A 27,930-nucleotide genomic window follows, 5' to 3' on the forward strand; every position below is an offset into this window, starting at 1 on the left:
CAGCCATACGGTCTTTATGGCTGAAATTGCAGTGCACGGAGATCGCATGTGATTTTTCAGTCCGAATCACATCAGATTTGTGTGAACCGGCCCTCGAAAAAAGGTAGGAAGCTGCAGTCTTGTAATGTACATAGATCACCCAGAGGGGAATGTTTTTTCCCCCCCCTCAACAAAAGTGGAGTTGCGCTTTAAAAAAAGGAATAAAAATCAGCAGGAATGTTTAAAAAAAAAAAAAAAAAAAAACACTATTTACAAGGCCAGTGAAAAAAAAAAAGATATATATATAAAAAATCAACCCTAAAGGCTCGTTCACATGTGCATTGCTCTCTGAAGAGTGATCCGATTCCGTGAGCATTTGATAGGCAGTGAGGTGGTGTTAAATTGCCTCCTCACCATCTGCTTTAACCCCTAAAAGCCCACACTGGCGTGCTGCGACCGCATGCAGGGAACTTACAGAACCGGTCCCATTCACTTGAAAGCGACAGGGGTGTATAGTTCTTGAAACATGTGTATACCCCTCGGCAGCTAAAGGGATAACTGTAGAGCTGTGGCTCAATCAGGGAGGGGTTTACATCCTCCCATCCTCATGTGTGAACGAATCCTAAATCTCCAGCATTAGAATAGTCTCTTGTAACAAAGATTTTTTTTTTCCACTTTTAAACTATTTTACACTGAGTAAATCAAATCTTTATATTCACACGATTTAAAAAATAAAATAAAAAAAATCCCCAGTCGAGGACAGAATGATTAGAGAAAAAAAATAAAATTAGGTCACTTGTCAAACGGAAGGGTTTGGTCCATATTTGTTGGTTCTGGGCTCAAACAATCAAACTCTCTCGACTCAGAGCTTCACCCTGAAAGACAAAAAGATTACAATAGATACAGTTAGTTGTTGTTTAAAGAAAAATCAATGGCTACTTTCCCTATGACAGGTTCTCTTTAAAAGAGGTTATCCTTTATTTACCATCTTAAAAAACGCACTCACCCTTTTCATCTTCTTCCCTCGAGAGGAGACCGATTCGGTTTCTGTATACGGAGGAGGTGGCGGTGGAAAATCATCATCGTCATGGCGGTTCTTTCTGCCATCTGAGCGGGAAGAATTAGGAATGCTGTCTAGACCATCGCGGCTGCCGGCTTTCTGCTGCTTCTTGCGCAAAACCTCATCAAGGAACCGATCGTCGTACGCTGGGTCTTTACGGTGGCGGCCCACTTCTTGGAGGTCATCTCTGCTGCGGCTTCTTTTACCGCCATAGTAATCGTCACGGGGATCAGGAGAGCGCCCGTCCTTACTGCGGCTATATCCTCGGCTGCTGTTCTCGTCGTCGGAATTGCGTCTTCCTCGGCTTCGCCCCTCGGGGGGAGAATCGCGGTAGGGTCGGTCTCGCCTGTTAAATTCATCCAGGTCGTCTACAGAGCGTGTGCGGCCGCGTCTCTCCATTGGTGGGGCATGACGGGGTCTATCATCATAAGGGGGCTGACGAGGGATCGGAGGGCGGCGGTAATCACTTCCCATGAGGCTTTCCTCCTCCATATCCCGGATGGGAGACATTCCTTGGTTGCGCAAGCGATCCATACCGTTCCTGAGATTGTTCCTCTGATCCTCCTCATGTAAGGAGCTCACTTCACTCATCATTGTAGCTGGAGAAAAAAAAAAAATGGCATTCCACAATTTAAAAATGTTGTCACCTACTCGTTAACCACTTCAATACCGGGCACTTTCACCCCCTTCCTTCCCAGGCCAATTTTCACCTTTCAGCGCTCTCGCACTTTCAATGACAATTGTGCAGTCATGCTACACTGTACCCAAATAAGAGATTTATTTTGGTGGTATTTATTCATGACTCCGTTTTTTATCTTTTGCGATACAAGTGAAAAAAAAGAGCGGAAATTTTGAAAATAAATATTCTACTTTCTATTTTAAAAGAAATCCAATAAAATCTAATTTTGTCATAAATTTAAGCCAAAATGTGTTCTGCTACACGTCTTTGGTAAAAAAAAAAAAAAATCCTGTTAAGTGTATAATTGGTTCGTGTGATCACAGACCGTTGTGCGCAGATAATCATGTACAGATCATCACAGACATATGTATGCAGATAATCATGTACAGATCATCACGGATATATGTATGCAGATAATCATTGGGACTTATGTGGTGGACAGGCGTTTTTACTGTGTGGGGGACACTGGGCCGGTGATCAGTGTGTAAAAAGCAGCTCATGCTCACTGATCACCGGCCGGCTGCAGCGATCTGCTCTCCTCACTGACAACTTCCGAGAGAGGAGAGCCGATCACCTAACAACCGTCTATTTACATCACATGACGGCTGTGATTGGACACAGCCATCATGTGATCAGGAGGGCCAATCACAGAGCCCTCCTGCCGATCGGAGATGCGCAGTGTCTGGGTGACACGAGTGCATCAGGATCGTGTCACTGTGCAGACAGGCACGCGCGATACCCCTCCTTATGCGGGATGTTCCTGAACGTTCACTTAGGAGGAAGCACCCACCCGGCCGTATATGTGCAGTGGCCGGATGGGAGGTGGTTAAAAAAATAAAATAAAAAAAAAAACCATGGGGCAGATTCAGAAAGATCGGCGTAATTTTCGGCGGGCGTAGCGCATCTCATATGCGCTACGCCGCCGTAACTTAGAGAGGCGAGTACCGTATTCAGAAAGAACTTGCGCTCCAAGTTACGGCGGCGTAGTGCAAATGGGCCGGCGTAAGCCCGCCTAATTCAAATTATCAAGGCAGTGGGTGTGTTGTATTACAATGAGCCGTGACCTCATGTAAATGAGGGGCCCAACGAACGGCGCATGCTCAGAGTCACGGCGCAAATACTCCCTAAGATACGTCGGCTCAATGCTTTGTCGACGTGAATGTAACATACGACCAGCCCCATTCAAGTATTACTTAAGTAAAATACGATGCTGGTCCGACGTTCATACCTCAACATGACTTACCCCTGCTTTACGAGGGGTAAACTTACGCTGGACATACTCCTTACGTAAACGGCGTAGCTAAATCCGACGGGCGCAAGTATGTTTCTGAATCAGTGTATCTTGCTCATTTGCATATTCGACGCGTAAATAAAACGGAAGCGCCCCTAGCGGCCAGCGTAAATATGCACCTAACATACGACGGCGTAAGAGACTTACGTCAGTCGTATCTTGGACAAATTCTGGTGTATCCGATTCTTTGAATCAGGCGCATAGATACAACGCCTCACATTCGGACTTACGACAGCGTATCTGGAGATACGCCGTCGTAAATCCTTTGTGAATCCGGGCCCAAGACAGGAGTAGACTGAAGATTTCATCATGGGTCTCCTCATATGACTGGGTCCAGCAATTTTACTCTCCTGTATACCTTATCTATTGGCAAAGGCTTACAGCAGTGCATGAAGAAGGAATGGGAGCGTGCGACTTGATAAGTATTAGGAAGGGGCATATTTTGGAAATGTTTTAGAGATGAACATACCATTTTCAAATCTACTGCCAGGTCCTGGTCTGGTTGGGTCGAAATTTGCCAGCTCCTTCTCCATGTAATAAAGGACCCTCATGGAATCATCCTGTTGGTTGGCCTGTATGCGATAGCCACTGCGCACTGCAACATAAAAAAACATAAAAAATACAATTTAAAAAAAATACACCACAACACATTAGATTCCGTCTATATCCAGACACTGGCCAATCAAGCTCTCCCATGTAAAATTGTAAGTGAAAATAATCCACCATTATAGTTCTGGAGACAACATACAGTAGTACTTTGGATTACGAGGATAATTTGTTCCAGAAGAATGCTTGTAATCCAAAACACTCGCATATCAAATAGTTTCCCCATAGGAATCAATGGAAACTCAGATAATTTGTTCCAGTGTCACTGCTAGTGTATGCAGTACCACATGTGGCCAGAGGTGGGGGCACCGGAAATACTCGAAAACTGAGCGCCCGACGACCCCCCCCCCCCCCTGGCCACTGCACACCCCAGAGGCTTGAATCCTGCTAAACAACGCTCGCAAATCGAGTCAAGTTTATAAAAATAAAAAAAATCTTATTGCGAAACACTTGTAAACCACGTTACTCGCAATCCAAGTTTTTACTGTATAGGGAGAAGAGAGGGAGACTATAGCAGCACCCTCTCTCTCATACTGAGACATGTATGCAGAAAACAGAAGGTGGGGGGTGGAGTTACAAAGATTGGGAATAAAGTTGAATTAGCTGTTCACAGAAATCAATCAGGTTTTATTTAATGCTGCAAAGCATCCAATCGGTTGCTTCAGAAGGGTCATTGCATCCAAAATTGTCAGACAGTAACCAGGTAACTCCACATGCTATTAGTAAACCAGCCTCATTACATTTATATGACACTATATACACAGTTATATACACGTACTTGATGGTACATCGTTGTCTCGAATCAGAGGAGCCTGGGAACTGTGTCCGCCCACTAGAATAAAAGAATATCATATTAACATCGGGGGGGGGGGGGGGGGGGGGGGGGGGGGGGGGGGGAAATAAATAAAAATAAAAGATTGAGTTATTTAAAATAAATAAAAAATAAGTTTTCCTTTTAAAACAAACATGTTATACTTACCTGCTCTGTGTAGTGGTTTTGCACAGAGCAGCCCTGATCCTCCTCTTCTCATGTCCCCTGCGGAGCTCATGGCTCCTCCTTCCTTCGGAGTGCCCCCATAGGAAGCTGCGTACTATGGGGGCACGTGTGTGAGCTAGCTCCCAAGCTGGGCTCTGTGTGTCCACTGACATACACAGTGCAAACTTGGCCTGCATACCAGCTCCCTCCTTACAGGCGACGATTGACAGCAGCTGTACCGGGCCGCTGCTGGTATCATGTGATCACTGTGCCCAATCACAGCAGATTACATGACAATTGTAAACAATGAATGGCTTGGATTCATGCCATTCATTGTATAGCTAGCTGTGATTGGTCACAGTAATCACATGGTAAAGACCGGGTCTATCACAGCCCAGCTGTACCATGTGATTAGCCATGGTCAATCACAGCTAATCATAACCACACACACTGAATGAATCAGTTTTATTCAGTAAAAATGGTTGGATTATAACAGTGACATTCACTGGTATAAGCAATCGACATGCAAAAATTAATAAGCCCCCCCCCCCCCCCCCTAAATAAAATATATATATATATATATATATATATATATATATATATATATATATATATATATATATATATATATATATATATATATATATATATATATATATATATATATATATATATATATATATATATATATTATATTATATATAATATATACACACATATATACACACACATAAAAGTATCCTCAGTTTAGGCCGATATGTATTCTACATATTTTTGGTAAAAAAAAACTTGATTGGTTTGCGCAAAAGTTATAGCGTTTACAGAATATGGGATAGTTTTTTTTGTTTTACTAGTAATGGCGGCGATCAGCGATTTTTTTCGTGACTGCGACATTATGGGGGACACATCGGACACTTTTGACACATTTTTGGGACCATTGTCATTTTCACAACGAAAAGTGCTATAAAAATGCACCGATTACTGTGAAAATGACACGGGCAGTGAAGGGGTTAACCAGGAGGGGGCGCTGTAGGGGTTAAGTTGCCCTAAGGGAGTGTGGCTTTGCGTGTGATGTCACTGATCGTCGTTCCCCAACACAGGGTACAGACGATCAGTGACAGCCACACTAGGAAGCACGGGGAGAGGTTTGTTTACACTAACCTCTCCCAGTTCTTCCTCTCTGTCACCCGATCGGGTCCGCTGTTCCCGCGGGGACGGTCACGGAGGAGAGGACCAGGTCACAAGCGTAACCCACGGCTGGGCTCTTAAAGGGGACGTACGCCCTTGTGCCCAGCCGTGCCATTTTGACGACATATATTGTCATGCGGCGGTCCTCAAGTGGTTAAATACCACCAAAAGAAAGCTCTATTTGTGTGAACCGCTGCGGCTGTCAATAAAAGTTAATGACACTCCCAGATCGGTTTGCATATCGCAGTGGGAACTGTCAAATGGTGCGAATGCGATTTTAGCCATACATACAAGGCGTACCTGTAGGTAAAATTAATATCTCCTAAACATGCACCGTTTAGGAGATATTCACCCTGGATGCAGCCAGTGACATCACTGGCGCATGCACTCTGAAGGCTCATACCTTGCCGGAACTGAGGGCTTCTGTATGCATGCGCGGGAGTGACGTCATCGCGGCTCCCACCAATCACATAGCCGGAGTGCGCAAACCCATAAGAGACACGGGGGGGGGGGGGGGGGTATGCCAGCCCTCTCAGTGGTGACATAGCGCTGGAGGACTTCACTCCAAGGTGAGCATTTCCTAATGTGCTAGTATGCAATGCATACCCCTTGTCTTCTCACCCCTCGTCTCCTCACATTATGCCATTGCCTTGCAGGTTGTTGCTTTTTACAAAATCCGCAGTTTACAACTGCTTTAAAATGCAACAACGCTGAAAGCTGAAAACTGGCATGGATAGGAAGGGGGGTGAAAGTGCCCGGTATTGAAGTGGTTAAGGAAACAACACCACCCCACCCACCAACACCAACACACCCCCCAACACACCCCCACCCACCAACACCAACACACCCCCACCCACCAACACACCCCCACCCACCCACACCAACACCCCCCCCAACACACACACACACACACACCTTTACAACCATTTCAAAGTTGCACTGATACTGGCAGATTGTTCTACCAGAAAAAAAAAAAAAAAATAGATTACCAGAACTTGCTGCATCGAAGTCCATTCCGTAGCCGTTGTACATGGGCTGCATTGGTCCCATCTGGATGACGGATCCGGGTGGAGGAACTTTCATCTGGCTGGGATGGGAGTACATGGAAGGCGCGTACACACTGGGGGCGTACATGCTAGGCACTCCCGCTGTTGCTGCCTTCCCTGCCTCATACACTGAGGAAACAGAAAGAGGGAGATCAGATTTATTCCATGCTTTGGTACAACCAATTCAATTTTCCATTCATGTTTATAATTACAAGGGAACTTCTATTTATGTAATTAAAGTCATTACTGGGCAATGCTGTGGCTTCTGGAAGAAGCATCACACGATGTAAAACACGTCGGCTATTTTTTTTCCTGCTGTTCACCTCATTTTGACTATCGTTTTGGTTGTTTTTGGATTTTATTTACACAATAAAGACGTTGTTTTATGGAGTGCGGCAGTCCAGGATTTTTCTTTATCCAATGCACCTGTGCATAGCCAGCACCTTTTTGTTTAGTGGGACGGAAGCCAAGTCAGGGGATTAGCAGTTTTTGGAGCGGTATCATCTTTCGCTTCTGGAAGATAATTTTTTTTTTTTTTAAATGGCAAGCATGTCACCCTGTGTGATGCTGCAAAATGTGCTCTCCCAGGACAAGTATCCCCTTCCTGCATTAGGTGGGTGCCTCCCCTATGACAGAATGGCAGTCCTAAAAAGCTGCATTAAAAGACAGACTCCGGTCATGTGGCCATCACTGCTGACCTCCTTAAATATGCTCATTGACTGTTATACTGACCTTCCCTGGCTGCAATACTTTCAGTTTTTGAATTTGGGAAAAACCCCGAGGCAAAACAGGAAAGGGGAAAAACCCGAGGCAAAACAGGAAAGGGGAAAAACCCGAGGCAAGACAGGAAAGGGGAAAAACCCGAGGCAAGACAGGAAAGGGGAAAAACCCGAGGCAAGACAGGAAAGGGGAAAAACCAGAGGCAAGACAGGAAAGGGGAAAAACCCGAGGCAAGACAGGAAAGGGGAAAAACCCCGAGGCAAAATAGGAAAGGGAAAAACCCAGAGGCAAAACAGGAAAGGGAAAAACCCAGAGGCAAAACAGGAAAGGGAAAAACCCGAGGCAAAACAGGAAAGGGAAAAGAAACAAAGGGAGGAAGGAAAATATTTGTTACCCTTGTTCAGCTGCAAAACCCATCTTCTTGAGGTCAGGCCTGTGCTCTGGCTGAGGTGTCTCCACAGTTGGGCAATCAGGAATAGTCAATTTTGGCTACTCAGAATCATAAAAAGTGTAAATCTTTATTCTATACACGGTAAACACAAATGTAAGCCGCCAATGCGTTTCGGCTGCATCTGTTACAGCTGAAATGCATTCGTAGGATACATTTGTGTTTTACCATGTTGTGAATAGAGATCTACACTTTGGATAACGAGTACCCAGCTAAAACTGGCGATTATTCCTGAGCAATACCTTTGCAGTGGGGCCCTCAACAATATAAGGGCAGATGTTTGTTAAGACCAGGGAATAGAGGAAAATACAAATTTTTATCTTATTCCTCACTCCTCCTGTCACCTGTGCTCTACTCTAGTGGTCATCAACCCTGTCCTACAGGGGCCCACTAACAGGCCAGGTTTGCAAGATAACTGAAATACATGACAGGTGATATCATTTGCTGCTCAGTGATTGCAGTATTCTAGACTGCATCTCCCCAAGGTAATACATAAAACCTGGCCTGTTAGTGGGCTCTGTAGGGCAGTGTTGATGACCACTGCTCTACTTCATCTAGATCCAAACTGTATGGGACGACCTCAGAGTACGACTCCTGACCAAAGCGTCTTAGAAGATAAGGGGCTTTGGGGAATCGGTCTCAAGGGATAGAGGAGGCCTAGTGGAGCAAGGAATGAATGAACAATTACATAAAATACCTCCATCCCTGGACTCAATGAACATTTAACCCTTGCAGTGTAGGGAGGCACCACTAACTCTGGTGCCCAGAGTTTGGCTTTAAAAGGAGAAGTATGAGTTTCCAAGTTATTTGAGATTCATACTTACCTCGGTGGATGGCGCATCAGACCAATGATCCATCTGTCCCCCGCCGTCTGTGCACCGAGAACCGAGCCACCGAACATCGCCGTTGGCTCGGTTCTCCCAGATCCAAGAGGAAAGAGGCCGACTGTCAGTCAGCCTCTTTCCTCTCTGCTTCTCTACGCTCAGTGGAGGGGCGGGGAGAGGCTGTCTCAGCGGCTCGCTGATATGCTGAGACTGCCACCAATCAGGGTAGCTGGCAGCTCCCGACTTGGGAAGTCGTGAGGACGCACTGCCCTGACTGATGACAGCGACGTCAGCGGAGAGCGGACTTCAGACCGCTCTCCGCTGAAACCGGGTCACAGGAGTGCAAAACTAATTGCACTCCTGTGACCCAGAGGAGAAGCCCAGTCTAAAAAGCTCAGGCTGGACTTCTCCTTCAAATATACAGATCAAGAAAAGTAGAAGAAAGCTCTTCCAATAAGAGCAACTCAACATTGGTTGACAAAAAACCCCATCTGAGTGATTAATGTACATTGCAAGAATTTTAAAACACATTTTGTTGCAAATTCCTACCAGATTCTGCTCTGAAAGAATAGCCGTTTGTTTGACCATAACTTTTGCATACCGATTTTCAATAGAAGTGACTGGTTCATTATAATCAGCTTGGGCACTTTGAGCATTCTGCTGAGAAAAGTTGCACTATCTGCATCCCTTTAGAGATCTTAGGGAGAAGCTCACCAAAAATCTGATATTTAGCTTTGAGAACAAATGACATGGGAGGTATCAGAACTGGCTGATACCTGGAACACAACTTCTAACATGGTGCAGTAATGGAGGGGCAAATCTTACATGCTCTGGGGCAGCAGCACTTCTCAGGACAGCAGGGGCAGCTCACATAGCAGCAGCAGGTGTGTGGGCAGCACTGGCACCAGCAGATGGCAATCATCATGAAGACGAAGAAGCCAGCAAGGATAATAAGCACGACAAACAGCCAATCTGAAAAACACAAAAGGTAGTAAAACAAGTTGAAAACACACAGGAAACATTTACCAAAAATAAAATGTCTTTACAGGTAAAACACAAAAGGAAATAAAAAGTGAATAAATAAACCACTAAACAGCAGGAGCCTAAAAGATACCCGTCCATGCCACGAGAGGGTCGATCTCCGCCTATAAATGCTAGTTGCTTGGCTGCTACTTACTTTAGGAGTTTGAGATTTAACGGTTGTTTTTCTGGATTAGAGACTCAAATTGGGGTTATTTACTAAAACTGAAGAATAAAAAAATCTGGTCCATCGCTGCATAGAAACCAATCAGCTTCCAGGTTTTATTGCCAAAGCTTGAACAAGCTGAAGTTGGAAGTTGATTGGCTACCATACACAGCTGCACCAGATTCTGAGTGCTCCAGTATTGGTAAATCTCCCCCCAGAAACAAACAGCCAAGTAATATTTTTGGAAAGATCAGCAACAGCCACCCCTATATTTCCCTTGAAATGGGTCCTTTAAAGAGAACCTGTATTGGCACGCATTATTCAGTCCTTGCAGAGGGTGTATTACGTTTAGGGGCATGACTGGTTTGCTTTAAAGGGTTAGTCTTTAAAAAAACTGAACTTAAAAAGCGGGAGTTCCGCCAATTTCTTCTCATTTTTATTTTTTTTAAAGTCAGCAGCTACAAATACTGCACCTGCTGACTTTGAAAATAATGACACTTCCCTGTCCAGGTGCCCGCGATGTCGGGCACCTGAGGCAGAGTTGTCCCTCGGCTCTCAGGTGGAGGTGCTGCCATCTTCCGCTTTTATTGCTATACACAAATGGAGAGTATTCTCTGGGGGTGGGACTACACCGCCACTAAGAAAGTACAATAAGAGTATAATAAAAGAAAAGTGCCCCTTCACTTCACTAGAACAGGAAGCGGCTGAAATCCGAAGAAGCAAAATTCTTGTTTGAGCCCTGGTTCACACTGGGCTGCGGGAGTAAAGCCGTGCGAGTTCAGCTGAACTCGCACGATTTCACTCCCGCTGGCAGTCCCGATTTCGGCCGCAATTTAAGAGACATCTGTGCAGGTTTCTGTACAGATGTCTATGTAAATCGCGGCCCTAAATTGCAAAAAGTAGTACAGGAACTACTTTTTGAAATCGGTGCAGCTCCGCAGATGCGGCGGCGCACCGATTAGGACGGTGTCATTGCCGACAATTGCCGCCGATTTGAGATGCGATTTCACAAGTGAAATTGCATCTCAAATCGAAGCAAATTGTACCCAGTGTGAACCTGGGCTGAAGAAAATTATATATATTTCCATTTTAATTAAAATGTAATTAAGAAATTTGCTTCCCCCCCTTTTTTTTATAATTTTGATTTCACCCACTTCCTGTTCTGGTGACAGACTTTATCAATATATATTTTATTTATTTTTAAACACGAATTTGCCCCCCCCCCCCCTTTTTTTTTATTCTATTGATATTTGTATTGTTATTTGAAATTTCAATTACCATCTGTATTTTTTTTTTTTTTAACATTATTATACTTAGAGATATATCTATCTATATCTCTCTCTCCATCACTATCCCTCTCTAGGTAGGCCATTACAGAAGACACTGAGCATGATTTACAGCAGGGATATGCAATTAGTGGACCTCCAGCTGTTGCAGAACTTCAAGTCCCATGAGGCATAGCAAGACTGACAGCCACAAGCATGACACCCAGAGGCAGAGGCATGATGGGACTTGTATTTTTGCAACAGCTGGAGGTCCGCTAATTGCTTATCCCCAATTTACAGCATGGGCATTTGCTATAGAACTTAGTAAATGAGGAGATGCTCTGCTGACTTTCAGATGCAAACAAAAATGCTGGGTTTTATTTTCCTTGCCTGCGATTGGGCATTCTTCGCAAAGTGAAGCGTCACCTCACTGGGGTAACTGCGCTTGCAAGATGCAGTCTATTTACCTTTAGTAAATCAATCGCTCTGTACGTCTTCTGTCAATGCTTCATTCTGCCTATTTGTTTTTTTTTTATTGCAAGAGAAAGTTAAGAGTGGCACAACATGCAAATATTCTCAGCACATGATGGCCGAAGCTCCAACATTCCCTCACATTACTGTTCCTTTATATGTCAGCTGCAGAACAAGCGCATCGTTTTTTTCATACATGAAGAAATAAGGACCTTAAAGCCCGAAAATTAATTCAGCCAGAAGGATTTGCTAGGAGCCCTGCAAAGCAAAAGACGGAACGTGCGCCCCAAATACCAGCACCCCAAATACCAGCATGAGCGCCCCAAATACCAGCATGAGCGCTGAGAGTACTGCAGATCTACAACCAAGCGAATCAAATCTAACCGGCACCAAACCACACCAGAAATAAGGAAACCAAGCAGCACCGCACACTGCTACCAAATTGTTACAGAAGTAGTAAAAGTTGTATAAAACAATCATAATACACAGAGTATCTGTTCTGCCTATATTATCAATAAAAGTTTTACATAGGAAAAAAAAAAAAAAAAAATAATAATAATACAATTACACCTCTTGGCATTTACTGCAATGCCGTTGATTGCTCCAGGAATGAATAAATCCAAAAGGAAAAAAAAACTGCACCTCAAAAACACCAACAAGGCCAGAGGAGTTCTTACGCCCAACGTTGTGGGTTATGCATGTCAGAGAAGGAGACCCCAGAGGAGACTATGGGGGAGATTTACTAAAACTGGAGAGTGCAAAATCTAGTGCAGCTCCACATAGTAACCAATCAGCTTCCTTTTATTTGTGAAAGCTTAAGACCCCTTTCACACTGGAGGAGTTTTTCAGGCGGTACAGCGCTAAAAATAGTGCTGCTATACCGCCTGAAAAACTCCTGCACTGCATACTCAATGTGAAAGCCCGAGGGCTTTCACACTGAGGCAATGCGCTGGCGGAAGAGGAAATAAATCTCCTGCCAGCAGCATCTTTGGAGCGGTGAGAGGAGCGGCGTGTATACCGCTCCTTCCCATTTAAAACAATGGGAAACTGCGTCAGAGGCGCAATGCGGGCGGTATTAACCCTTTATCAGCCACTAGCGGGGGTTAATACCGCACCGATAGCGTCCGAATCCCACCGCAAATCCGACGGTATAGCGCTGCTATTTTTAGCTGCCGCCCCTCCTGCCCCAGGGTGAAAGGGGCCTAATTAAACAAGCTGAAGTTAGAAGCCGATTGGCTACCATGCACAGCTGCACCAGATTTTCCACTCTCCAGTTTTAGCAAATCAGCCTCTCTGATCTGGATGATTAAAGTTACGATAGTTTGAATTTTCTTAGTAGTGCAGCCAGCCTTTGTATTTGGATTAGTGCACTATGGGGGGGGTATAGGATGTCAGGTCCACAAGGATGACCCAATTCAGGGCTCGGGAGCAATGTACCCATAGGTGTGCGCACAGGGTGTGCCCAGGCACACCCTAATCACCCTGTGCAGCACGGATTGTCCCTACTGCCCTGGCTCCCCCTGCAAAACTTCCGGCTTCCATCCTCTCCCACCGGCTGTTGCTGCGGGATGTTTTAGGATGAGTGGGGGAAGGAGCCAGAAAATATGTAATTTACCGGTCCCTTCCCTTTCTGAATGAACATCGTGAGTGATCAGTAGCATGTGTTTGCTGTTTGGGGGTGCATACCTATGAATGTGCGTGCCTATTTTACCCAGGAATTAATACTTTTGTAAAACAATTACAATTCAAATATTTTCTAAGGTAATAGTGTCAAAAATGCCAAAAGTATTTAGCCAAAGGATTTTCTTATTGTCCATTACTGCAGACCCTGAAACACAAGTTAGTCCAGTATTAAAAGGCAGATTTTAACATTCACAGATCTGTTTGCCAACACAGAAATATAGGAAATGCAAATTCAGTTTCTAAAGGCCCAATTCATATGGGTGTACCAAGCCGTATGCCCGGGTAAAGGGCAGTCTTCAGCTATCCAAGATGCACAGGTGTTCTATGCTGAGCGGTGCAGGCAGCCTGTTCAAATCAAGAGACAGGCGAAGAGCTGAATGGATCTCCATGCACACCCTGGGGTGCACATCTATGCGGGTCCAGTGCACAAATCAGTACATTGCAGGAGATTTACTAAAACTGGAGAACTCAGAATCTGGTAACCAATCAGCTTAAACTTGTCAAATTAAGCTTTGACAATAAAACCTGGAAGCCGATTGGTTTCTATAAAGAGCTGCACCAGATTTTGCACTCTCCAGTTTTATTAAATCTCCTTCAGTCTGTCTGCATCCTGATCTGTGCAGCTGGTTACCTGTCTAGATCGGAACAGGCTGCCCACACACTCCAGCATGGAACACCTGTGCATCCCTTTATATGGACCCCGATGCAGAATCCCAAACGCACACGTTCCTGGATAGTGGCTGTGTATGTAAACAGGCGCTGTAGCGACTATCGGCTGGAACTGAAGATGGTCGAGGCAGAAGAACAATCACCAGCACACCATGGATCTCCAATGTGGGTCCAAAGCTTTACTCACCGCTCATATATTCTTACAGCAAAAGCAAAGTTTCAGAGCCTCGCAGGACCCCTTCATCAGGCATGCGTCGTCGCATGCCCGATGAAGGGGTCCTGCGAGGCTCTGAAATGTGTTTGCTGCAAGAATATGATTGCTGAATTATACACAATTTTTATAGTGCCAACAGTTTACGCAGTGCTTTACAATGTATAGGGGGGGACAACACAATTAGGGCCCTTTCACACGGGCGGACAAACGGACCGTTTTTTACAAGTCCGTTTACGGACTTGTAATGCATCCCTATGGGATTGTGGACATTAGCGGATGATGCATCCGCTAACGTCCGTAACGACTTGCCTCCGCAAAGATCCGCTTTTTCAGATGGAAGAAAACCCTATTTTTCTTCCGTCTGGCGGAACGGATCGGATGAATACGGACACACGGTCCGCATTCATCCGATTCCCCATAGGGGAGAGCGGAGGAAAGACAGGGCGGTCTCTGCACAGTGTGCGGGGACCACCCTGTCCGCCGACAGCTCAGCGGGGATTTACGGATGATCCCCGCTGAGCCGACGGACACACACGGGGCGGATCAATACGGATCCGCTCCGTGTGAAAGAGCCCTTACAGTAGTTTCAATACAAAAAGGTACAGGAGGGCCCTGCTTGTAGAGCTTACATTCTAAAGTGAGGGGGGGGGGGGGGGGGGGGGGGGGTGGTACAAAAGCTAATAGCTGCTGAGAATGATTTGATGGGGGTGGCTCGGGGACAGTTGTTAGGTGGGTGTGGGATAGGCTTCCCTGAATGAATTAGTTTTCAGGGATCTCCTAAAGGTGGACAGGGTAGGAAGCTTTGGACCCACATTAGGGATCCACGGTGTGCTGGTGACATTCTTTTGTGCTGAATAAAGCTTTGGCCCCACATTGGAGGCTCACGGTGTGCTGGTGACGTTCTGCCTGCATACGGACCTGTACACCCATGTGAATGAGGCCAAAGGGTTCTATAAGGAATTTAAAAAAAATGACATCGGCATAGTAAGCAAAATTAACAATGGGGAAGATTTACTAAAACTGGAGGGTGTAAAATCTGGTGCAGCTCTGCATAGAAAACAATCAGCTTCCAGGTTTAAGCCCTGGTTCACACTGGGCTGCCGGAGTGAAGCCGTGCGAGTTCAGCTGCGAGTGCAGGTTTCTGCACAGATGTCTATGTAAATCGCGGCCCGAAATCGCAAAAAGTAGTACAGGAACTACTTTTTGAAATCGGTGCAGCGCCGCACCGATTAGGACAGTGTCATTGCCGCCAATTTGAGATGCGATTTCACATGTGAAATCGCATCTCAAATCGAAGGAAATCGTACCCAGTGTGAACCTGGGCTTAGCGTCAAAGCAGAAGTTCACCCACAAATGATGTTTATTGCTCTTTTACCCTTAGATGGATGCTCATTTAGTCTAGGGGAATCGGCTAGTTGTTTTAAAATCCGAGCATTACTTACCGTTGTAGAGGGCGATCTTCTCCGCCGCTTCCGGGTATGGGTCTTCGGGACTGGGCGTTCCTTTTTGATTGACAGTCTTCCGACGGTCGCATCCATCGCGTCACGAGTAGCCGAAAGAAGCCGAACGTCGGTGCGGCTCTATACGGCGCCTGCGCACCGACGTTCGGCTACTTTCGGAAAATCGTGACGCGATAGATGCGACCGTCGGAAGCCTGTCAATCAAGAGGGAACGCCCAGTCCCGAAGACCCATACCCGGAAGTGGCGGAGAAGATCGCCCTCTACAACGATAAGTAATGCTCGGATTTTAAAACAACTAGCAGATTCCCCTAGACTAAATGAGCATCCATCTAAGGGTAAAAACAGGATTTTACCGTTGAACCTCTGCTTTAATTGAAGAAGCTGAAGTTAGAAGCCGATTGGCTGCCATGCACAGCTGCACCAGATTTTACACTCTCCAGTTTTAGTATATCAACATTTGATTTACTTGAATTCGGTATATTTGTCTAACCTGCATGCACATTAATGATAAAAATTGCCATTTGCCAATTCACTTGGTTTTTAAACCATGCAAATACCTGCACTACTTACACACAATGGCTTCCTAGAACTGTGGCAAAAACATCTGGCAATGTTAGTCTTGGCTCTTTTATATAAAACTGACTTGTGGGTATTTTAGATTTGGTGGAAAGGTAAAGAGGTTAGTAGGAAGTTATTTTAGTGCTAACAAAGGGACATATTTTGTATTGTATAAGGGGGGGGGGGGGGCGCGAGGTAGCTGGTCATGGAACAGTTACCTTCCATGTTATCTATCTGAAAGTCTGGTAACAGTTCAGAGACCGCTGAGGTTTTACCTACGGGACAAAAGAAAGACATGTTACCAAACAAATTTGTGAAAAAAAAAAAAAAAAAAAGGGGAACAAATGCAAAAAATCCCTATGAAAAGAAAAAAAATAACTGAAAGATAAGGCAGAATATTAAAGTATAACTAAAAAAATAAACTTTTTTTTTTTAGTTTTGGATGGAGTGGCGATGGATTAGAAACCCAGGCAGTTATTTGTCTGTGTCCCCATTAGAGAGATTTCCCCTCTCCATTTGTACTGTTTACCATTATCATTGAAACTTGAAAGTAAAAGAAAATATCACATTTTGGGTGGTTGTCCCCCCCCCAAAAAAAGGCAAAGTAAACCTTCCAATGGGAATGCTAGTTCTGGGGGTCCCCAAGAGATTCCCTTAATGTGCAGGGATTTCCTTCCACTTCCTGTTTGGCTCTGGGACAGGAAACAAAAGGGAAATCACCGCAATGGGACACAGATGGCAAAAAATAAACTGACGGGGGGGGGGTTAAAACCCTCCCTTACACTATCCAAAATGAGAAAACCATTTTGCCTTTAGCTACTTAAAAAAAAAAAGAAAAAAGAAGGGGGAAGGATTTAACAGAGGGGGATATTTTTAAAACCGTTTTTCATAAGTGGTTTTATCAAGCAATTCCTTAAACCAGCTCACATCTTACCAAAAGCACAAAACCGCAAAAGAAATTCAATTCACCTTTCTGAAAAGTAACCTCTAGATGGCAGTGTTACTGCATCAACCGAGACAAGTGAACCCCCAATCTCAAATATTACCGGTATTTACAGAATACAGTGCCAAAAATGTACCCAACACTTTACATATTGTACATCCACATCAGTCCCTGCCCTCAAGGAGCTTACAATTTAAAAAGTCTCTGAAGGTCTGAAGGACAGTAAACCGGCCCGTTGGTTAGAAAGTTTGAAGAACCTTGCTCCAGAGCTTAGACCCCTTTCACACTGGAGCAAAAAAAAAAAAAAACACACACACACACACACACACACACACACGTTGTCTCGGTGTGAAAGCACCCTACGTAAATGATCGAAAGTGCTGCCGACTTTCATAATCCAATCATGTGCAAGCAAAAATTCTTTTTTTTGTTTCAATTTTCCCTGCATGCGATTGGGTATTCTTTACAAAGTGAAGTTTTAACCAATTTACCAAGCTCCGGAGTAAGTCTGGCGTGTTCGCATAGTACACGTGCAGAGCCCGCCAGGAAGTGTGCACGGGCCGGCGCTGCACTAATCACAACCAGGGAGACATTGTCCCGATGCTCGGCTGCAGAGATCGGGAAATGTCTCCCCGGCTGTGATTAGCGCAGCGCCGTGCACACTTCCTGGCGGGCTCTGCACGTGTACTATGCGAACGCGCCTTACTCTGGAGCAACTGCACTTACAGGAGTGTACCATTTGCCTTTAGTAGATTTACCCCTTCGAGTCAACTGCTCAAATTATCATAAGAAAAGGAGGATCTGTTGCATGATGGAAGCCGACAACAAAAGGGATGATTAGATCAAGTCCTGAAAAAAGAAATCTGCATTTTGTTGCTCTCCAAGATGGAGAACTAGCTAGAAAGGGGCGGTATTAAATCACCATGTGAATAGTCAGTGAACACCAACATTAGCAAATTAGTAATGTTAATAGGATGCCTGCCAGGAAAGACATTAGTCACATGTTTGAATAAGATTAAAATAAAATCCACCTGAGGGCAACTCCACCCATTTCACTTCCACCAGTATCCAGGTTTGTAATGCAAAACATTTTTGGGGTATCAGTATTTCCAAATTTTTCATGGACACACCATATAAGAGTCTGGAAAAGTTGGTATCAATTCACTTGAATAAAGCTCTGCTTCACAGGCTCCTGGTTAGATTCCTTATTTATACTTACCTAGGTGTCCCCCAGCACCTCCAACACTGAGAACCGAGCGATTGAACACCGCCGATCGCTCTGTTCTCTCAGCTCCCCGGGCAGAGTGTTTGCTGACTATCAGGCACCAGCTCTTTGCCCCCCCCAAGCTCACTGGGAGCGGTCAGCTCAGGCTCTTAGCGGCGCACCAAGAAACTGAGTCGGCTGCCGTTCCAGGGATCTGGCAGACCCCGACTCCATGGTCGTGATGATGCCCGAGCCTGGACCGACTGACGTCAGCAGAGAGCAGGCTTCAGCCCGCTCTCTGCTGAAAACGGGTCACAGGAGTGCAAAAGAATGAACTGCACTCCTGTGATCCATAGGAAAAGAAGTATAGCCAAAAAACTCCTGCGCACGAGTGGATTGTCCAACGGTCAATGGTTCCATGGGAAGAATGCCAATAACGGTAACAGTGGCCTTGCTGCCCTTCATGGATGGGGAATGGGGAATATCCTAGTAGAAAACAAAAAGAAAAGAAAAGGGCGCACCAGCCTAGTGTGTTACCGTTGACAATTTAATAGAATAAAAAACTACTACCGAGTAGTTTTTTATTCTATTAAATTGTCAACGGTAACACACTAGGCTGGTGCGCCTTTTTCTTCTCTTCTCTTTTGTTCGCGATTCATTCTTCTGATTGTACGGCATTAATGGATGCACCAATGAGTATTGCATAATTATTTCCTTCTAGTAAAAAACTCTAAGGCCCCTTGCACACTGGGGCGTTTTTCATGCGGTACAGTGCTAAAAATAGCGCTGCTATACTGCATGAAAAATCATGCCCTGCAGTGTTCAATGTGAAAGCCCGAAGGCTTTCACATTGAAGCGGTGCGCTAGCAGGAGCGCACCAAAAGTCCTGCTAGCCGCATCTTAACCGCGGTATAGGAGCAGTGTGTTCACCGCTCCTATACCGCGCCTTCCCATTGAAATCAATGGGAAGCAACGCGGGCAGTATTAACCCTTTTACGGCTGCTAGCGGGGGTTAAAACCTCACCGCTAGCGCCCAAATATCGCGGTAAATACGACGGTATAGCCGCGCTACAAATAGCACGGCTATACCGTCACCGCGGCTTCACGCGGCAATGTGAAAGCAGCCTTACTAAAGTACACAAAAATGTAACAAAAAAAATAAAAAAGAAGGGGGAAGGAAAGGACATGTGACTTATTTAAGAGGAAAACATTATGAAAAGGTGGTGGGAGTCACCAATTTTTTGCATGTGGAGGATTTACCAAGTTTGGATGCACATATTTGAGGAGGAAACCGAAGAGACTTTAAAATTAGATGAATATAGAACAAGATTTTGGCACAAACAATATTTTTATTCAATGCAATCTATGGATTCGATTTTTTTGTAATGCATAACAAAATGATCAAAAAGAATCTCTAAGAGTACAGGCTCTCCTCACTCAACGACCAGGTTGTTAAAACGAGGAGCCACAAGTATTTAATATTTTAAGCATTTTTAACTACTGTATTGTGGGGGGAAAAAAAAAGTCTAAAAAAAAAACACAAAACTTCAGCTCAATAACATTGTTTTAATTTGCATAAGTACAGAACACAAAACAAAAATTCTGTACATCGCGGTCGGCCGGCCGGGGAGAGCTGGTCGCAAGTCCGAGCGCGCGTTAAACAGGCAAGTCGTTAAAACGAGGAGGAGTATCTGTAGTAACAATACATTACCCCAATTTAAATTTAAAAAACCCGACAAAGAATTGTACACATTAACACACGCTGGGAGTTGTGTGTATAAGGCTCACTTCTTTATATTTCTGGTGTGAGAATACACATAACATTGTGGGCAGCACCTATGTAAGTGGTATCATTTAAAAAGGAGGTCAGGATTACGCAGAGAATTTCCAAAGTTTTTTTTCCTTCCATTCTAAAAAAAAAAATAAAAAGAACAAAATGGGGATTATATTGGGTTTGTGTGCACCATAGTATTTTTATACTAAAAAATGAAAAAAAATGCAACGATATCATGCTGTAAAATTTTGCAACTACCATCTTTTTATTCTACAGGTCCTCTGCAATGCTGGAGTGCTTGTAGAGTGCAAAAGTAAGAGGAAGGCGCCACAGTTTGGACCTTCTGTGGTCTGAGGGCCGCCTGGGTGGGCTGAAGAGAAATTATTACAAACCCCATGGCATGTACCTACACTTTACTGTTGAGCCAGTTCCAATAATATTTTGTTTAACCACTTCCATACCGGGCACTTATACACCTTCCAGCCCAGACCAATTTTTAGCTTTCAGCGCTGTCGCACTTTGAATGACAATTGCGCGGTCGTGCTACACTGTACCCAAACTAAATTTGCTATTTTGTACCCCACAAATAGAGCTTTCTTTTGGTGGTATTTGATCACCTCTGGGATTTTTATTTTTGCAAAAAATAAATAAAAAATTACCGAAAATTTTGAAAAAAAAAAACGTTTTTTTGTTTCGGTTATAAAACATTGTAAATAAGTAAGTTTTCTCCTTCACTGATGGGAACTGATGGTACGGCTCTGATGGGCACCCATGAGGTGGCACTGATGTGGTGGCATTGATGGGCACTAATAGGCGGCACTTATAGGCAGCACGGATGGGCACTGATAGGCGGCACTAACATATGTGTTGTACTAATGGATGCCAATCAGTGCCAAGCAATGCCTGCCAATTAGCGATGCCCATTGTGGGCACTGATTGGCATCCATTATTTCTGTCATCCCTGGTGGTCTAGTGTGCGTTTTGCATCCCTGGTGGTCTAGTGGCATCCCTGGTAGTCCAGTGTGGGCATCCTCGGGGGGCTGTGCTGATGATCGATCAGCACAAACCCCCCCTGTCAGAGGAGCAGCCGATCGGCTCTTCTCTACTCGTCTCTGACAGACGCGAGTGAGGAAAAGTTGATTACCGGCTTTTCCCGTTTACATCGTAATCAGCCGTGATTGGACACGGCTGATCACGTGGTAAAGAGTCGCCGTCGGAGACTCTTTACCTAGATCGGTGTTGCGGGGTGTCAGACTGACACCCTGCAACAACAATCGCCGCGATGCGTGCCCCCGGGGGCGCGCAGCGGCTCAATATCCTGAGGACGTCATATGACGTCCACTCAGGATATTGAAACCACTTTGCCGACGTCAATCTGCAATTGGCGGGCGGCAAGTGGTTAAGATTCCCCCCCCATGAAAGATGATGGGTGACAGTATAACAGCCCTACACGGTACAAGGTGTTACACGCAAGTTCTGTTTGTACTTTACATAAGGAAATTTGTGCAAATAGAACATGGTAACACAATTGCAGATCGCCTGTTATTGGCAGAAAAATAAAACCGGATGAGTGACAGGAGTCAGGTGAGCAGGCAGGGAAACGAGGAAAGGGGTGTACATGGTGCAGCAGGTCATAAGATTTGAGTAAGCTCAGGATAAGCAGCGATTCGCTCAGGTTCACAAAACTCAGGTGGACATAAGACCCCATTCACATTGGAAAAATGAATTGCCCACCCCGTTCTATGTCGACACCAGACAATCCAGGGACATGGCCAACACCCCCAACCCCCCGCCCCACACACACCTCAAGCACACAGCAGGTGATTGACAACCTCTGATGTGCAAGTTTCCCTGAGAGACTTAAACATGAAAGCTAATGGTGGGACTTTAAATAAAGCACACTGCTAATTGAAAGAGCCAATCAATATATCCATAGTTTTATTGATACAAAAAGGGCATACATACACACAAAAAACATGTGATTTAATTGTTTAGACTTCTTTACTATGACCTACCACTATAAAAATGCAACGATTTTTTATGTGTATGTATGCCCTTTTTGTATCAATAAAACTATGGACATATTGATTGGCTCTTTTAATTAGCAGTGTGCTTCATTTAAAGTCCCACCATTATCTTTCATGTTTAAAACTTTATCGGGGGATGGAGGTATATATATGTATTGCCTCAATTTAAAGTCCCAACCCTTGAGCCAGCCTCAGTTCTTTACCCTGAGAAACTGTCCATTCAGGTCTCAGATGACACTCAGCGCTATGATGTGCAGTCTCTGACATCAGATTCCTGCCCCCTGGAGCTGGGAAATGCTGTCTAAATTCTGCACCTTGGCTCTGTAGAAAGAAATGGCTGCAAAAAAAACAGGTGCAACTTATGTAGGAGGATTTGTTTCACCTCTGTGTATCACCTGAGGCCAGTCACTTCATTGTATATTGTAAGGGTTTACAACCACTTTAACCACTTAAGACCCGGACCTTTAGGCAGCTAAAGGACCTGGCCAGTTTTTTGCGATTCGGCACTGCGTCGCTTTAACTGACAATTGCGCGGTCGTGCGACGTGGCTCCCAAACAAAATTGGCGTCCTTTTTTTTCCACCAATAGAGCTTTCTTTTGGTGGTATTTGATCACCTCTGCGGTTTGTTTTTTGCGCTATAAATTGAAAGCGACAATTTTGAAAAAAAATGCTATATTTTTTACTTTTTGCTATAATAAATATCCCCCAAAAGTATATAAAAAAAAAATATTTTTCCTCAGTTTAGGCCGATACGTATTCTACCTATTTTTGGTAAAAAATGTAATAAAAAAAAAAAAAAAAAAAAAAATCGCAATAAGCGTTCGATTGGTTTGCGAAAAATTTATAGCGTTTACAAAATAGGGGAGTTTTATTGCATTTTTATAAAAAAAAAAATTACTCCTAATGGCGGCGATCAGCGATTTTTTTCGTGACTGCGACATTATGGCGGACAATTTTGACACATTTTTGGGACCATTGTCATTTCCACAGCAAAAAATGCATTAAAAATGCATGGTTTACTGTGAAAATTACAATTGCAGTTTGGGAGTTAACCACAAGGGGGCGCTGAAGGGTTTAAGTGTGACCTCATTTGTGTTTCTAACTGTAGGGGGGTGTGGCTGTAGGTGTGACGTCATTGATTGTGTTTCCCTATAAGAGGGAACACACGATCAATGACGGCGCGCCACAGTGAAGAACGGGGAAGCTGTTTTTACACACGCTCTCTCCGTTCTTCAGCTCCGGGGACCGACCGCGGGACTCCAGCAGCGATCTGGTCCCTGAGCTTCGGACCGGGTCGCGGGCGTGCGCCCGCTATCCACGGCTAGGCACTTAAAGAGGACGTACCTGTGCCCAGCCGTGACATTCTACCGACGTATATGTGCAGGAGGCGGTCCTTAAGCGGTTAAAGTGGTTGTAAACCCCCAATGCAGAATTTGTACCCATTAGGTAAGCCATACCTACAGGTACAGTAACTATCTCCTAAACGTACGCCATTTAAGAGCTATTTACCTTGTAGTGCGCCAATGTCATCGGCACATGCGCTATGAAGAAACGCCGGAGTGACGTCACGCAACTCCGACCATTTAGAGAGCCGAAATCGGTGGCCCTGAAAGGAAGAGGGGCGAAGATGGATGCGGCCTGCAGCAGGGACAGCGCAAGCTTCGTTTGCAGGCAAGTGGCACATAATGTGCTAGTATGCAATTATACTAGCACATTATGCTTTTACTGCGCCGGGAACCAAAACCCATCAGGGTTTACTTCCTCTTTAATTGTCACTTTATACAACTCTCTCTGTAAAGCAGAATTCTTCAATTCTCTTTCAAAGCTTCCGGCAGCAGTTTATGTTCTGTATGCTCTACTCACAGAATAGAAGATTTCTGAAAAACACTGCAATAGTCTTACCCAATACCAGCAGTTCAGCGTAAGCCTCATTATTCCCCGACAAATCCTGACCAGAGAACACGGTGCAATAGTAAACGCCGCCATCTCCCCATGCCGTCTGTTCAATACTGAGATCTGCATCTGAAAATGAACAAACATTATGGGAGGCTCACAAAATAAACACAATAAAAAGTTAAAATGCACAGAAATACATACAGTATATCAGAACAGTCCCCCCCCCCCCCCCCCCCCATAGCTATGAGGAAAGCTTTGGCCGAAACACGCTAGCATTATGCTGGATTGTACATTGCTGTTGTGGCAAGTATATTTTAAAGCTTGTGGTTTGCCGGCTCTTTTTTTCCAGTGACCTACACCAGTGGTCATCAACCCTGTCCTGCAGGGCTACCTAACAGGCCAGGTTTGCAAGATAACTGAAATACATCACAGCTGATATCATTTGCTGCTCAGTGATTGCAGCATTCTAGTCTGCATCTCCCCAAGGTAATACATAAAACCTGGCCTGTTAGTGGGCCCTGCAGGACAGGGTTGATGACCACTGTCCTACACAACCAGGGCACCCGTTTGTGTAGGTCACTCCGCTCACCAATTCTCAATATAGCAGTAGAGCTTGGGCAAGTTTCCCTTTGTATCACAATATATATACCAGGGGTCTTCAAACTATGGCCCTCTAGTTGTTCAGGAACTACAATTCCCATCATGCCTAGTCATGTCTGTGAATGGTAGAGTTTTACAATGCCTCATGGGATGTGTAGTTCCGCAACAGCTGGAGGGCCGTAGTTTGAAGATCCCTGGTATATACCATCCCTGGCCAATACATATAGAAGCTGCCAACCTCTGTAATAGACACCGCTACTCCAGTGATCTCAACTTGCTTTCGGATCCAATGCGGAGTGGCTGGCCTGGTGCATTCTAAACACAAGTTGGTCGGTCGCTCAGCATAGGTGCCACTCAGAGAATGCTTTGCACTTTCCGCAATGCGTGCAAAGTATTCTCTAATTAGAAGAGCTGGAAAGCATGAAGTCACTGCCCCACCTCCTCCAATCAGAGAACGCTTTGCATTCATAAAATGCAAAGCATTCTCTGAATTGCTCCCATGCTGAGAAGCCGACCACCTGTGTTCACAATGCATCAGGTCGCCTGCTTAGCACAAGACCCGGAAGCAAGGGAGATCACTGGAGTAGCGATGTCTGCTTCAGTGATTTCCCAACTTTTAGAGACATCGGCCAGGTATGGTATAGAACAGGGATATGCAATTAGCGGACCTCCAGCTGTTGCAAAACGACAAGTCCCGTCATGCCTCTGGCTGTCAGAGTCTTGCTATAACTCATGCGACTTGTAGTTCTGCAACAGCTAAAAGTCTGCTAATTGCATATCCCCGGTATAGAACATAGTTACCTTGGTCCAAGGTAATTATGTAAAATTATACCATGCCTGGAATTCATCTTTAGATTGGATCCCCCCCCCCCCCCCATTAAATTAATTTGTATCACCCCCAATTACAAATGTAAAAGGATAAGTTCAGTTTTGTAACATGTTGCACCAATATTCATGTTGCAGATGCACCAGCCTCTGACCCCCCTCTCAATGATGGCCTATGCGACATACAGGGCCAGAGGGTATTCACAAAAAAAAAAAAAAAAAAATTGAATTTTTTTTTTTGAAAAACAAAAAAAAGCCAGATTTGCACAGCAAAGAGGAAGAGGGGTGGAGAGGAGGCAACATCCGACTGAGGGTGATGATCCACTTTAACCACTTAACGACCGCCGCATGTACATATACGTCCATAGAATGGCACGTACAGGCAGATGGGCGTACAGGTACGTCCCCGCCTTTCCGTAGGTCCGACCCCCCCCCCCCCCCCCGGTACATGCGGCGGTCGGAAATCGTCGGGGAGCGATCCGGGACGACGGTGCGGCTATTCGTTTCTAGCCGCCCCCTCGTGATCGCTCCCCGGAGCTGAAGAACGGGGAGAGCCGTATGTAAACACGGCTTCCCTGTGCTTCACTGTGGCGGCGTATCGATCGAGTGATCCTTTTTATAGGGAGACACGATCGATGATGTCAGTCCTACAGCCACACCCCCCTACAGTTGTAAACACACACTAGGTGAAGCACAACTCCTTCAGCGCCCCCTGTGGTTAACTCCCAAACTGCAACTGTCATTTTCACAATAAACAATGCAATTTAAATGCATTTTTTGCTGTGAAAATGACAATGGTCCCAAAAATGTGTCAAAATTGTCCGAAGTGTCCGCCATAATGTCGCAGTCACGAAAAAAAACGCTGATCGCCGCCATTAGTAGTAAAAAAAATTTTTTTTATAGAAATGCAATAAAACTATCCCCTATTTTGTAAACGCTATAAATTTTACGCAAACCAATCGATAAACGCTTATTGGGATTTTTTTTACCAAAAATATGAAGAATACGTATCGGCCTAAACTGAGGACATTTTATTTTTTTATATATACGTTTTTGGGGGATATTTATTACAGCAAAAAGTAAAAAATATTGCATTTTTTTCTAAATTGTCGCTCTATTTTTGTTTATATCGCAAAAAATAAAAACCGCAGAGGTGATAAAATACCACCAAATGAAAGCTCTATTTGAGGGAAAGAAAGGACGTCAATTTTGTTTGGGAGCCATGTCGCACGACCGCGCAATTGTCTGTTAAAGCGACGCAGTGCCGAATAGCAAAACCTGGCCTGGGACTTTAGCTGCATTTTGGTCCGGGGCTTAAGTGGTTAATACCAACAAGTCTTATCCCTTCCTCAGCATGTGACTGGACAGTGAAAGGAGAAGCAACAGACCGATAAGCTCTATTACCCGGCTCTCTCCTACCTGTATATCCCTTTGGTGTACAGCAGAGGTCTCAACCTGGCAGCCCTCCAGCTGTTGGGAACTACAAGTCCCATCATGCCTCTGCCTGTGGAAGTCAGGCTTGTAACTGTCAGCCTTGCAATGACTCATGGGACTTGTAGTTTTGTAACAGCTGCAGGGTCAGCAGTTTGCGACCTCTGCTGTACAGGCGACTGATACCAGGTTAAATTCAGTTGCTTACACTGCTTTATAATCACAAATTAATACAGAGATACATTAATCAGATTTTTTTTTATCGTCCTTAAAATTGTTCCATTTAGAATTTCTATCCAAATTTTGCTACATAACCCCAACAAAAGCTAAACAAAGCCTAAAAAAAGAAAAATATAATAATAATAATAATAATAATAATGTCACCTACTGTTGTTAATAGTGATTTTACGTCCCTGGTAGAAGTCGCCCAGAGTGACTGCGTTGCCTTGCTTGCTGGCCACCATGCGGACTGTACGGGAGCTATCCTGGCACTCCACGTACGGATTGTACCCGGGGTTGGCGGCCTGCAGCTGACTATTGATCTGGGTGTCCTGGCTGGTTGGGTTGAAAGCATCAGCGATGCGATCCCTGCAGAAGGATTTGTACTTCCAGGTTACGAGGGGAGGCTGCTGAGATGAGGTCTGGTAGTTGCACTGCAGAGTGACCGGCTGGAACAAGACCACCACATTGAAAGGATTCTTTACAGTCACTGTCATTCCACTGATGCATCCTACAGGACAGAAAATTAGAACATTCATCAAAAGGAGGAAATTAAAAAAAACTGTACAGTTTACAAAATATAAAAAGGAAGGAGACACACATAAGAGAAGATGGAAAGCAAGAGGAGATCTCCCCACAGTGAAGGTACATCTGACCACATCTAGAGATTATCCATCAATGCCTTT

At 44.7% G+C, this 27,930-nt stretch overlaps 1 protein-coding gene across 2 annotated transcripts in view; it reads right to left on the reverse strand.

The window, feature by feature from the left end:
• Positions 1–228: 228 nt before the first annotated feature.
• Positions 229–27,930, reverse strand: part of LSR (lipolysis stimulated lipoprotein receptor) — a 31,954-nt gene continuing 4,252 nt past the window's right edge. Inside the window, exons 2-10 of one of the 2 annotated variants that reach the window (XM_040327200.1) lie at positions 27,414–27,755; positions 24,176–24,295; positions 16,543–16,599; positions 9,643–9,789; positions 6,769–6,954; positions 4,394–4,447; positions 3,479–3,604; positions 986–1,638; positions 229–854 (exon numbers count right to left, since the gene is read on the reverse strand). In XM_040327200.1, coding sequence (XP_040183134.1) covers positions 819–854; positions 986–1,638; positions 3,479–3,604; positions 4,394–4,447; positions 6,769–6,954; positions 9,643–9,789; positions 16,543–16,599; positions 24,176–24,295; positions 27,414–27,755 — 1,721 coding nt within the window. In that variant the 3' untranslated portion in view covers positions 229–818. The remainder of the gene's footprint in view (positions 855–985; positions 1,639–3,478; positions 3,605–4,393; positions 4,448–6,768; positions 6,955–9,642; positions 9,790–16,542; positions 16,600–24,175; positions 24,296–27,413; positions 27,756–27,930) is intronic. The other variant, XM_040327201.1, reaches the window with a different exon arrangement.

Source organism: Rana temporaria, chromosome 10, assembly GCF_905171775.1.
Source record: "Rana temporaria chromosome 10, aRanTem1.1, whole genome shotgun sequence".
Classification (NCBI taxonomy): domain Eukaryota; kingdom Metazoa; phylum Chordata; class Amphibia; order Anura; family Ranidae; genus Rana; species Rana temporaria.